The sequence below is a fragment of the Malaclemys terrapin genome, chromosome 25 (genome assembly GCF_027887155.1).
Source record: "Malaclemys terrapin pileata isolate rMalTer1 chromosome 25, rMalTer1.hap1, whole genome shotgun sequence".
Lineage (NCBI taxonomy): Eukaryota > Metazoa > Chordata > Testudines > Emydidae > Malaclemys > Malaclemys terrapin.
The window spans coordinates 11,764,916-11,778,464 of NC_071529.1; the positions used below are offsets into that span (position 1 = coordinate 11,764,916).

The window sequence follows — 13,549 nt, forward strand, 5'->3', positions numbered from 1 at the left end:
CTCCACGGACCTCGGTGGGGTTAGTAGTTTGACTCCAGTGTAAACTGGGAGCGAATCAGACCCATTCCCTTTCCCTCTCCCTGGGAGACGTGCTGTCGGTGATATAACTTCCCTGCCAGCTAGAGATGGGCTTAAGCTGTGATCATGAAAAGGAGAAGCGGGGGGGGGGGGGTGGGGGTGGAGGGCATGAAACAAACAATTTATCTGTTAAGGAGTGGCTCACTCTATCAAAAGTTTGGGAAGCCCTTCACTCCTTGCCAGAGCTGGAAGCAGAACCCAGGAGTCCTGTGCCCGGCTCTGTCCATTAGACCATATACTCTCGCCCCCACAAGTTAAAAATAGAACCCAGGAGTCCTGGCACCCAGTCTTCTGTTCTAACCACTAGACCACACTCCCTCCAAAAGCCAGGAATAGAACCCAGGAGTCCTGACTCCCAATCCTCTACTCCAAGTACTAGACCAACACTTTGTCCCCGATCAAGCAGATGACGTTATCCTGGGGAATTTAACTGCAAAAGCGAACAAGCCAGCGCTGACCCACACAGCCCAAAAGAGAAGAGATTTTGGCTGCCAATTGATGCTTCAGTCTATAGGTAACTTTTATTCGACTTATTCTGTTTCACAGAGCACAGGATCTCTTCAAAGAGAACATACACAAAAGGAAGATACATAAAGACCAATGTCTCTCCACGTTCCCCTGAGCTGGGGATCTCAGGGGCTCATGTTTGTTGGGTCAGTCAAGAGCATGCAGCACAGAACAATGACTGACAGGCCGCTTGGATCTCCCGATTGGGTGCTCGGTTGGGAGAGGGGCGAAGATTATACCACATCACATATTTCTGCTTTGGATTGTTGGACTAGAACGGTGAGTGGGGGGGTTTGAAGTAACAGGCCCGGAGCAGCCTACAATAAATGACACACCAAGAGCTCGCTGCAGACCACGCATGGGGAAGGGGTCGCTCTGGGCTCTTCAGACAGAGCCGTGCGTTGTCGCATCAGGCTTTGTGCCACAATGCAGAACGCATCCGACCCCTGGAGACGGACCTGGGCGGCCCAGCCCAATCTCCCCTCTCCATCATTTCTGCTTCTCTTTGGCTCTGAGGTAGATTTCATGTGGATGTGGGACAAGTGGTGTCAGTAGTGGGGAAATTAAATTGCTCGCGGGCACTTCTCTAGCCCTTGACTCCTCCCCCCCAAGTGCTGGCCCCTCCCCTAACCTTAAAGTGACATGACTTCAATATGGCTGGAATCCTCCGCCTGCTGAAAATGCTTGTCTTGCCTGTGATCCACAACTTGTGGGCGAGCATGTTATCAGAGCATGGAAAGGAGTGATGCATGAGCCAAGGAGGACGGGGCCTCCTCTGTCTGCGTAAATCGGCGTGGCCCCATTGACGCCAGAGGGGCTACACCGATTTTTGCCAGCTGGCCTTCCAAGGAGACCCAAGCCCTTTCAGCCCCCGCTGACTTCTGTGGGACTTGAGGGTGCTCAGAGCCTACTTGGAATTTTTCTGCAATCTCGCAGGATTGGGCCCTGTTTGCCCACTGCCACGACTTCCGGCCACAGATGCAGCACGACGTGAGATATGGGGGGTGAGCCATGAGTAGTGGGGGTGAGCCCCCACCTCCCCAGAATGCACAAAACCGGTTTGAATGCGTTTTCCCAAAGGTCCGCGTCCCCGTTAGGCTCGAGCACCTTACACGGGGGCACCGGCGTCAGCGCTGCTTGGAAGCGTCTGGAATTGCTCTCCGATTCACAGGCTTTGGGTACGTCTACACTGCGATGAAACACCCGGAGCTCAGGCTGCGGGGTTATAAGACTGCACTGTACATGTCTGGCGTTAGGCTGGGGCGCAGACTCCGGGACCCCACGAGGGTGGAGGATCCCAAGCGTCTACCCTGCAGTTTTCTAGTCCCACAGCCCAAGCCCGAGTCAGGTGACACGGGTCAGCCACGGGAGTTTCTCTGCAGTGCAGACACACCCATTAAGGCCAGAAGGGACCAAAATGATCCAAGCTCCGGCGTGGACCCACCCCTGGGTGGCTTATGTGTCAGTTACACATAACGCGGGCCAGAGCGCCGCACCCAGTGATTTCCACATCAAGCCCATCAGTAAATTCCTGGTCCTATAATTCTGGCATCCGTCCACCCTGGATCGCCAGCATCATCAGGCGGTAACAAACCCCTCGGCCACCCAGCATGTGGGGTCAGAAGCTCGTCATCACGCCGGCCAGCCCCCAGGGCACCTGAGCCACAGGTTGGCCCTGCTCTGATCCCTGTTAAATCACAAACTCTTCTTATGGCAATTTGGAAACCTCTAAATTCCAGGGGTCTCTCGGTTCCACGGACAAACCCCACAATCCAGGGCTCAGCTAGGCGTGAAATTGTTCCATTTGTGGATCCTCGTATTCCAGCCTTGTCCCCGGTCAGCTTAACGCGCCGTAGTGAAACTAAACGAGAACGGGGCACTCTTGTTGTGGAATAAAAGAGTCCAGGCATGGGGGTTAATCGGGAACAACTAATACACTTTCCGTTTACACTGTGCTTTAATCCGCACTAACTTTCAAGTATGGACAAGTCCTCCCCTTCTGAGAGTTTCCTCAGACAAGGAGCTCGGGATTCCCCTTGGGCCTGGAGAATCCTCCCCCTAAGTAAACCAATTTCACACCACACCCACTCCCCAGCACACTTCGAGAGTGGGGCCCAAACCCTGCATCTGAATCCCCCTTGAAATGCCAGGGATCTGGTCGCTCCAGATTACCAGTTAGTGGTTTGGGCCCATCTCTAGGCGGAGCATTGGGGTGAAAGGGCCGGTTCGTTCTGAATTACATTTTCCACTCCAATGCCGGAAGGTGAACGCCACCTCCCAGCCCGTGGCGCGGCCAAGAGCAAGCGAGATTCTCTTCCTTCCCTTCCCCGCCCCAGAGTTTGGACGAATGACACCAGCCAGAGGAACGGCCGATGCCTACCCAGAGAAGTACTACTATAGTTGCTAGCGTCATCAGCACCCTGGTGAATGACAAAGCAGTGGGGGTTTGCCCAGCACAAACACTATCTCTGAGTCCTGCTAGGAGATGCGGGGCTACTTTCCAAAGCATCTTCACTGTACGGGCACTTCTGATGAACGAATGACCCCATGTAGTTCCATTGAGACAGCTCCCACGGGGGAAATGGGGGCAGCTGGCCAGTCTGAATGGGCTTGGCGTAGATCAGTACAACGCAAAGATGCTTAGTAAGGCCGGAGAGAGACAGTGGATCTTGGACCCACTCAGGTGACCGCTGCGGAATTAACACGATGCCGTCGCGCCAGTGTCACAGGCCGTCACGAGACTGCGGGCAAGGTGAGGGCGTGACCACTATGCGGGACACAGAGAGGATCCTTGATACACGGTAACTAGCTACTCAAAGCAATGAAGGAGGAGTAAACGATACATCAAAGAGAATATAACTACACCAGGGACGTAGCTAGGCGCCGCCGGAGTCGATGACAAAACCAGCCGTTGACTTTGAGGAGACCGGGATACGGCCCCTAGCCGACATTAATTTCAGTGCAATATTATGGGATGTCCATGCTACACCTCTAGAAAGTGGGTTTCGTTTCTCGACAGCGTCACTGAGAGAAGGGGTGGTGGGATTTTAATGTAAAAGACTGGAAAGATGCTTGAACTAGCAGCCAAAGGCCAAGGCAGGTTGGTTTGAAAGCTCTCGGGGGCCCAACAGTGACCAAAGCTGAAGAGAACCAACCGCCCTGGAACAATTAAACCCCTGGGGAGAGAGACTCAAACGGCACCGAGATTCCCGCAGACAGGTGCATGGAAACTCTGTGCCGCTCACGGAAGCAGCTTTCAGAGTGGGGGTGTGTGGGGGCGGTGTGCGGGGGGGGATCCATCCTCCATCAATCCTCCCTGAGATCATCCAGAAAAACCAAATGACACAGCAAGACCTGTAAAGGAAGCAGCAGTAAAAGGCAAGCGACACCCTCTGTAAGAACCCACTACCGCCGGGTCTGTCCTCCCCCAGTGCCTGGACCGGAGCGTCCCCCCGGCTGGCACAAGCATCACCAGGTATTGCAGATCCTTGGAGAGGGAGAGGGGGAAAGAAACCCACTTAAAACCAAGGTGAGGGAGAGGTGAGTTTCTTACAGTTCAGTCTTTCCTGCAGCTACTGAAGACTTGGAGGTATTTAGGGAGCCGTGTCGCTCCCCGCGTTTTCATGCAGCATCCAAAGGGGGCCAGGGCTGTAAGGAAGTCGGGACGAGGAGGAGAAGCCTCAGATCTTACTGTTCTCCAGGTGCGAATCAATGTGCTTTATCAAAGCATCGTCCGGGTAGCCGATAGGGAACGCCAGCTGGCAGAGGGGGCAGCTTCGGATGTCGGAATCCACCGTCTCCATCAGCAGCTGTGGGGCGAGAAGGGGCGAGAAATGACCTTTCTGCGGAAAGGAGGGTCCCAGGTTCCTCCCCAGAGCCGCAGGGCGGGAAGCCCAGCTGACGGTGATCAGCGGAGTTCCGCTGAAGTCGATGGAGCAGCCCCAATTCACAGCACCCGGGGCCCAGGACTTCCCACTGAACTGCTTCCCGCCCCCAGGGGACTGTTCTGCAGCCCACCAGGCCTCCCCCGCAGCAGGCTTTGCTGGGATCTTCAGCCTGAATTTCCCCCTCATTAATTTCAACCCACTCCTCGGGGGGTTATGCCCCACCCTCCCCCTCCTGGCAGCTTTCAAGGACGCAGGTGTCAGCTCCCCTCAGTCACTAGGGGGTGCCTCTCCCAGCACTTGCTGTCCACCGCTGGGGTCCACCAGGCACGGCTCAGCTCAAGGTTGGAAGCCAAAGTTCCCCACATTTCTTATCTGGTTACAGGCTTTCCCGAGGCCTCCAGCACTACAGTAACCAACAGCCTCAGCCACAGACTGGACTGATCCTCACAAGGTAGGAAAGTATCACAGCCCATTTTACTGATGGGGAAACTGAGGCACGCCGTGGTTAAGTGACTTCCCCAAGGTCACGCAGCTCGGCGGCGGCACAGCCAGGACCCGAACACAGCTCTCCCCGTCCTTAGCCACGGGACCGCCATTCCTCTTCCTCCCTGGGTCCTACATTCTGGGTCAGACCCATTACTGAGAAAAGGGGCCAAACGTCCCCGAGTCCGGTGGTTCGGCTAGGCCGTCTCAGACCAGGCTGGAGGTGGCACTGCTGCGAAGAAGCTCGCAGCGGGATAAGCAGTGGGTTCGGTAGTAACGGGGGCTATCGCTTACGTTGATCGACGGCCAGGACTGCGCGTGCTCGGCTCTGGAGTAGGAGGCAGCTGTCCGGTGCGCGGCGGGGTCAGGGATGGGGAAGCCCGCACAGAAAGAGGCGCAGCGGATGGCGCCCGCCTCGGGACTGGGGGGGCTGGGGACGCCCCACTCGTCTTCGTCCGAGGACTGCTTCTCGAAGCGCAGGTGCTCCTCGAAGGCGTCCCTGGCGCTCCCGGGCCCGCCGGCCCCCCCGATGTAAACCTCGCCGTAGGGACGGTGCTTAGGCAGCGTGGAGGCTTCGGGCTGCAGCCACAGGGAGTGGCCCTGCCGGTAGACGGCAGCGTCGCTCACCTCCGAGTAGCTGCGACGCCCCTGGAAGCTGGCTTTGATGTGGTGGCTTGGGGGCTTCGAGTACCCCAGATCCATCATGTTCCTCTCGCTGGCAGGGGGCGCCCGGTGCTGGGAGGCGGGGGACGGGCAGGAGGGGGCTGGGGAGCGGCGCTGCTGGGCGGGGGACTGGCTCGGGGGGGGCACCGGGGAGCAGCGCTGCTGGGCAGGGGACTGGCACGGTGGGGGCGCCGGGGAGCGGCGCTGCTGGGCGGGGGACTGGCTGGGGGGGACAGGAGACCGCCGCTGCAGCGCGGGAGACTGGCACTGGGGGGCCGGGGGCCGGCCTTGCTGAGCCGGGGGCGGGCAGGGCGGCGCCGGGGAGCGGCGCTGCGAGAGCGGGGAGTGCCTCTGGCCTGCAAAGCAACGGGACAAAGACAAGCAAGTCAGCAAGGGGACACCCCCTCATGTGCGCGCGCAGCACGGAGAGCAGTGCCCTGGGGGTGGTACCGCCGGGAAGGGACCAGCTCAGCCTTCGCGGGCACCGGGACCATCTTGATCACGGAAAGAGGCCAAGGGTGGAATCCAGGCCCCTGAGAGCCATCTCCCCTTCCGCCCCTAGAGGGCGCCCTTCTGGGCCTGGGGCGCACGGGAACAGGGACGTCCCAGGGAGCGGGGGACGGGGTGACAGCCTGACCTCGGGGCTCTGCATCCCTCCCCAGCCCCTCTCCGCTTTCAGCTCCCAAACTCCGGGCCCTTCTGGTCCAGGGGGACAGTGCAGAGCTCCCTTCGGAGCACCGAACCCGCCCACACCCCCGCTGCCCCCGGGAACGTGCTCACCGCCGTTGATGGCCTGCTCCTGCAGGAGCGTCCGGAGAATCTGGCTCTGCAGGGAGCTGAGGGTCCTCAGCTGGCACAGCTCCTCGGTCAGCTCGGTGTAGGCCAGCGCCAGGTTCACCCTAACACAGGGCGAGACAGCAGGGCAAGGCGTAAAGCGACCCCCATGGAGACGGGCCCGGCGCGGGGACAGGGAGACCCCCCCCCCACCGGCTCTGCTGAACCGCTGCGCCCCCTCGACTGTAAGGGGCGACTGCAGGGGTGGGGGCATGGCCAGGGCAGAGCAGAGCCAACTGCCATGGGAGACGGGAGCAGGTGCTGGACCCTGGGAGTCTGGGGAAGGCCCCGGGAGAGCTCTGGGGCTCACATCTGGGTATCCATCTGATCTCCCGCCAGGGCCTGCGATCCTACGTTAACACAGATCATCAGAACAAGGTTAGAACGAAACGAGCTGACGCCGCTGGTCATCACACCGACCAGCAGTGGCCAGTCCGTCTGTAGCCAGCTGTTGTCTCTGGCCCTAGACTCCGATTGGACGCTCTGTGGGGCAGAGACTGGCTTTTTGTTCTGGGTTTAACCAGCTCCTAGCTCAACGGGGTCCTGGTCCTGGCCCGCTCCCAGGCAGTCCCATAACCCACATTACAAATCATAGTACAGGATAGGGCCAGACAAAAGCAGACAGCGGTTTTTTCACCCTTTACAAACTGAGACCGGGGTTCTAAGAAGGGCGAGCGACTTGCCCAAGGTCACCTAGCGAGCAAGGGTGGAACCCAGGCGTCCTGGCTTTCCAATCAAACAAACAACAATGCAACAGAAAAACGATGACTCTTTCCTCCCGCCGGGCTGCCGTCGCCATCCACGCCTTTCCCGCGGCCCTGCCAAAGTCGTCAACACATGGAAGCCTCCCCAACAACTTTAAAAAGCCCAGCTTCGCTACGTTGATGTGAAGGGAGAACCTGTCTCATGAGGTTATCGAGGGGCTGTCAGGCCGGGCGCGAGAGAGCGGCCGCGTTGAGCTGAGTGACTGTGACACGGAGGGGACCTGGGAGATGGCTCACGTAACAGCAGCGGACAGGTCCCCCCCTCCCGCCACCCCTAAAGAATCGGGGGTTGTTTTCACGCCGGCGTTCACAGGACAGATCCCCTTGTGAGGGGGCGATTGTTTGTTCTGACGGGCGGCCGGCGGGAGTGACAGGCGACGAAGGATTCTGTGAACAATGGGCGCGAGGCGCACACACAGGAAGCCCTCGGGAGCCCTAGAAGGCAGCAGGGAACCGTCTATAGCTCTCCTCCGTCAGCTACTGCAGCAGCTACATCTCCTGGAGCTTCCCGGTGTCCTGAAACTCACATGCTCCCCGGTTCTTCTAGGGGGTGGGGAACTCGGCATCGATCCCAGCTGGCATCCAGGCCCTTGCCAAGCTCACGGAGAGAGCCCTGAACACGGGCCTTGCCGTGGGTACGGATCACTAGGGACAAACAGCCCTGATGTTTCCTGAAGATGACCGGTCATACACGCTCCTGCCCAGAGGTGGACGCCTTGGGGATCCATAAAGCCTGCGGCCCCTCAGTTTGGGGGGGGGTCTGTGCTGTCAGAGCTATGGCTGGTGGCGCTAGGGCTGTTGCGAGCTGAACCTGCTCCTCTGGTCCCACCAGGGTCAGCTCATGGGAGCAGCAGCAGCCCCCTTCTTCCCCAACCAAGCCTCCCATTGATTTCAACAGGCGCTGGAGTCGGGCCCTGAATAACCTCATTAAGGGACCACTGATCCCACCGCTGGCAGCAGCAGTCGCCGGGGCCTTGGTCATGTCACTTAATCTTTCCGCCTTCCCTTCCCCTCTGCAAAATGAGGAAACTAATCCCCTGCCTGCAGCAGGACAAGGCAACATCATTGTCCCCACTCGGCAGATGGGGGCTCTGAGGTTCGCTGCTGTGGAGACATACCCCTTGTCGACTTGCCCAAGGTCACAGAGCAAACCAGTGGCAGAGCTGGGAATCCATCCCCCTAAAGCCGTCCCTACTCTAGAAGCCAGGGGATGACCGCGGTGCATAGGAGCCTGTGACATACAGCAGGACAGAGACGGGCGCAGTAACTCTTTTGCGGGCTCACTCTGAAGATGCAACAAGCTCGGTGTGAAGGAAAGAGACCCATGAATAACAAATAATCCTCACCCCTAGCTCTTCTCATCCCTAGATCTCCAAGCACTTTACAGAGCGGGGTCAGATTCATTCTCCCCATTTTAAAGTCTGGGAAACTGAGGCCCGGCATGCCCAAAGTCACCCAGCAGCCAAGCCAAGAAGAGAACCCAGGTCTCCAGTACCCCACTACACAGCTTCACAAACTCTAAAGTCAGTAGGGACCACTGTGATCATCTGGCTTGACGTCCTCGCCATCATAGGCCACGGGACTTCTCCGAAGTCCCAGTCGCTCCAACCACGAGGCCACGCTGCAGTGGAAGGCAAGGTGAGGTGGAGAGGGGATTTCTAGGTTGGCTGATCTCACCCAGGCCAGGAAGTTGCCAGCACTTTGTCCTCTCTCACTGAGGCCCGAACAGCCGCCTGGATGCCCGACATTCGCCCGCAGCCCCATGAATATTTCAGACCTGAAATATCGTGACCGTTTGGAGCCCGTGTTTTAGCACAGGGCGGGAACCTGCCATGCCCTCGCTCTTCTGCTACCTTCCAAAACAAAAAAAACCCAACCCAGCCCACCAGGCCCTGCTGGGGCGGGTCCCGCATTGGCAAGGGCAGGTGAGCCGGTCAGAAAAAACGCTGCCCTGTGTGTAACCTCCCTTCCTCCAAACTAACCTTCTGCCCTCAGAGATCAAAGAGTGGAAACTTTCTTCTTCAGCTCAATCACTAGCAATGCAAATCAAACAAAAAGCAGCCCGGGCCTGGCAAAGCAAGACTCGCCCCTGCCCTCCCCCTGCACTGCCTGGCATGACATAACAGACTGGCGCCGTCCCAAGCCGTGGCACCGGGATTTTGGCCTCGCAAACGTCAGGGAAGAAACGAACCGGTTCCTGTAAGGGGAGGCGAAGGCCGGGGCTGAGAGTGGGGGCACATGTCGGCGGCGGCAGAAGAGAGCTGTGTGAGGTTTGTGCTTCTGAAGACAGGAAAAGTGAGCGTTTCAAATAAAGGCTGGTTAAGAAGAAAAGGCCCCCCCTGGGAGGGCGTGTGGCTGCAAGCGGAGACTTATTTTAGAAGCAAGAGCGAAAAGAAAAAAAAATCCCCCACCGCCTAACCAGGGTGACCGATCTCTCGGGGGGCCCGCTCGGTGCAGGCGGCTCGGAAAGGCGTGCGGTTCTTGAACCTGCGAGGTGGGTGCCACACCTCCAGCGACGATGCCCAGAAGCTGTGCAGGGAGGGAGCTGAGGCGTCTCCTTCCCGTCTTCCCCCCTCGCCGGAGCGTTCCGCTGCAGATTGAAGGCGGCGAGGGGTCCCCAGAGCCCCCGTACCCGGATCTGGGACACTCAGACCCCAATACTCGGCCTATTGCAGTGGCCCAAGAAACACCTCTCCACCCCACCTCCCCTTCCTTCCAGCACCCCAGGCTCCCTGCTGGGCCTCTCTCCAAGCGGACTCTTCCGCCCAGTTCCCACCCCAAGGCATGCACTTCCTTCCCGAACACCCCGTCCTACACGGACGCTGATCTTCCTCCGCCCAGTCCCCGGACAGACCTCGGGAGTCAATCTGGCTTTCAGCTACCCCCATGCAAACTCAGCGCTTTCTCTGGATCTGCACGGGGGTAGTTCAGCCCTGGGCTTCTCGCTGACTGGCCGCTACAACGGGCCGGCGTCACCGCTGGGCCCGGATCCATCCCCGATTCTCCTCTGCATCCTCGCCCCTTTGACCGATCCTCCCGCTCTCAGCTGGGTGCCGGCCTCTGAGCTGCCCTCTTGAAACAGCCTCCCCAGCAACGCCCAGCCGACCCCAAGCCCGCCCTGCAGTGACCTTCATGCCCTGTCTCCCCTTGTGCCTGAACCATCTTCCCATCCAATCTTGGTGCCCTACAGCTTCACCTGGGCCCCCTGCAGCCCGCTCCCTAAAGCTGCTGTGCACAGGGGCTCCCCCAAACCAAATCCTGCGTGGGTCCAAGCACCTATTGCAGGCTGCCGAACGCACTCAGCACCTAGCACCATCGGGTGCCCTTAACAACGCTCCGTAAACGATCATCAATAACGACACGGCCTGTCAAGACCCCAAACAGCCCAGGCCAGCGCTAGGGCCAAGTTTCTGAGCTCGAGCTCCCGGCACAGAGAACCTCGCAGGCAAAGGAGGAGATGGGAATGAAGTTTTCTAGGTGACACCTTCCAAGCAGCTGCTACCGGGAAGGGGGAAAGGTTTCTCTTTTTGAAGGCAGCTGCCGCGGAGCTGCCGTGCACGAGGTTTCCAAAACCCACATAGTGTCGGATTAGTTCTAGCACCGATCAATGTCAAACATCTGGATCGAGCTTGGAATTTTTTTTAAACCACCGCAAAGCAGAGGAAGCCCGGTGCGCCTTAAAAAAGAGAGCGGGCTGGTGCTGAAACCCTGGCCTGGGTGGGATCTGCCCTGCATTGCCTTGCCATTAAGACACTCTGGGTACGTCTACACGGCAACTAGACACCCGTGGCTGGCCTGTGCCGGCTGACTTGGGCTGCGGGGAAGTTTCGTTGCTGTGTAGACTTCCTGGCTCAGGCTGCAGGACCCTGCGAGGTGGGAGGGTCTCAGAGCTTGTCTACACAGCAGTGAAACGGTCCCACAGCCTGAGCCCCACGAGCCCAGGCCAGCCGCTGGCGTCTAGGTGCTGTGTAGACGCACCCTAAATTGGGACTCCGGAGGGTCCTTGATGGAGTTACATGGCCGAGTTTTCAAGAGATCGCCGCCCAACGGAAGGGCCAGATTCTCAAGAGATGAGTGGCCTTAATCCATGTCAGCGGATACCTTGGTCTGTCTTGTCCATTTAGCTCTTACTAGGAGTATGTACAGCACCTGGCACTGTGCGGCCTCTCTGCACCACTGTAACACAAATAATGAATAGGCCCTGCAGGATTTATACCTATTGCGTGTTGATTCCTTGTATATTCCATCCCAAGGGTCAGGTGGTGGGAGTTAATTACTGGCCTGTGTTGGGCTAGAGATGACCTGGATTTCTGCCTCAGGAGACAATGGGTTTTGAGGCACTTGTAGCAGACCAGATTCTGTCCCAAAGATGCACGTATTCAAAGGTACTGCAGCTCCCACCAGGATGCCTGTGGCCGGATATTCCAGAGCTCAGCTCCGCGAGCTCCTTCCGGAGCGGTCCCTGCCTTGCACACCTGTTCCCTTCCCCCAGCAAATCAGAAGTCAAGCTGAAATTAACAAAGGAACTGCCAAAACCACAAAGCCTGCGCACGCCGAGGCAGGAGGCGAGCTGTGCACCGAAAGCTGCCGAGGTGCAGGAGGCAACCGGTGGACACGCTGCTGCATTTTCAGCACCATCTCGCTGAACGGCCGCGCGGGGCTCAACCCACCACAGCGAAGGGAACTTTTAGGTGCATAAGGTGCGATCCGTTCTCCACCTCGCCCCGTGTTCACAAGGCACGGTCTATTGATGGCATTACCCCCGGCAACAGCTAATTGCAGGGATGGGGCGGGAGGGGGAATAACATGTTAGCTCCCTCCCTGAGCAGATGGTAACGGCAGAAAGAAACAGCACCGAGATCTATTTTTCCACCCCAAATATTTCACAGCCTTTCAGGAAGTCTGATGCAGCAGAAAAGCTGTTTGTAATTAATCTCTTCCCCAACAGGAACCTTGCTTGGAAAACGGAAAATCTCGCCAGTTTCTGAACGAGACCCCCCCCCCCCCCCCCAATATATTCGTTTCAAAATAAAATGTGGGTTTTGATAAGAAGCTGAAGACAAGAGATCGCAGAACAAACCAACTCCAAAAGACCAACCAGCTCCAATCTCTGGATTCATGTCCAGTGACAGGTAGAGGGCTATGACCATTTGTACTTAGGTAGCGCCTAGAGGCCTGACCTGAAATTGGAGCCCCACCGCGCCAGGCGCTGTACAAACACATAGAGCTGACATTCTAAAGAGGCAATCACCCCATTTTACAGATGGAGGAACTGAGAGAAATCAAGGGACAGATTTGCCAAAGAGGACAGCCTATTGTGACCCGTGTGTGTCACAACGGCAGCTCTCGGGCATTGTTAATTCTCTGGCCCCAAAGGGAAGAGCTGAGGACTTGAAAACCTGGCCCTACATAACTCTGCAGTCAGTAGCAGGGTTCAGCATTGAACCTCAATCTTCCGAGTATGCGCCTACTGCCTTAACCACAAGACCATCTTCTTCCAATTGTTTGCTGCTTACAAAAGTACTTGTTGCTTCACAACAGAATGAGATGTGACACTTTCTTTCCTCGGGCAAGCAGCCAGCAGCACCGTACAACTATAGGAACAGCAGAATGGGGGCTAGCAGTTAGCTGAGAAAGGGGAACCAGGGCTCCTGGTTTCTAGTCCCAGCCCCGCTGCTAATTTGTCATGTCCACTTTGGGTGCGTTATTTAAGATCTCTCGACTTCAGCGTCTCCCAGGGTCAAATAGGGGCGATAATAAATAAGTGATTGTTACTCATCTAACCGGGGGGAGGGATGAATCCTCATGCAAATTCCCACTGATTGCAGTAAAAGTTCTCAGCCCATTCTGAGTCAGAGCAATGGGTCATTATCTCCTGCCCCTCAGCACTGGCAGCTTCAGAGGAAAGTCTATAAACCCCGTACTGAAAAATCACACCGTACTTTCCCATAAGAGAGAAGGTCTTCCTGACCCCAGACAGTTTGCGATTGACTCATGCCCTGAAGCATGTGGATTTATTGCTCCTATGAAGCGTTGACCCCGTGTAATGGAACTGCGGCTATGCTCATTCTCCATGTAAATGGCCAAACTTTTTTGGAATCCTTCTAAGCTCTTGGCTACGATAAATATCCGGAAACAGGAAGTTCCCTGGGTATAAAACCCAAAACATTGCATTTCACTGTCCCTGGACATCCCTTGTCCAAATATTATAGGAAAGGATAAATAGGAGCGCCCGATCTACCGTCTCGCTTCCATTCTTCATTTTCTCTCTCTCTCATGCCTCTTGTTTGTCCCCTCTCTAAATTAAACAATGCAAAGCTTTTCATTCTCGCT

General features: G+C 57.2%; 1 protein-coding gene across 2 annotated transcripts in view; it reads right to left on the reverse strand.

The window, feature by feature from the left end:
• Window positions 1-573: 573 nt before the first annotated feature.
• The window catches only part of TBKBP1 (TBK1 binding protein 1), a 56,264-nt gene continuing 43,288 nt past the window's right edge, over window positions 574-13,549 (reverse strand). For both annotated transcript variants that reach the window (XM_054014707.1, XM_054014708.1), the window contains exons 8-10: window positions 6,399-6,517; window positions 5,250-5,974; window positions 574-4,394 (exon numbers count right to left, since the gene is read on the reverse strand). In XM_054014707.1, the coding sequence (XP_053870682.1) occupies window positions 4,266-4,394; window positions 5,250-5,974; window positions 6,399-6,517 (973 nt within the window). In that variant the 3' untranslated portion in view covers window positions 574-4,265. The remainder of the gene's footprint in view (window positions 4,395-5,249; window positions 5,975-6,398; window positions 6,518-13,549) is intronic.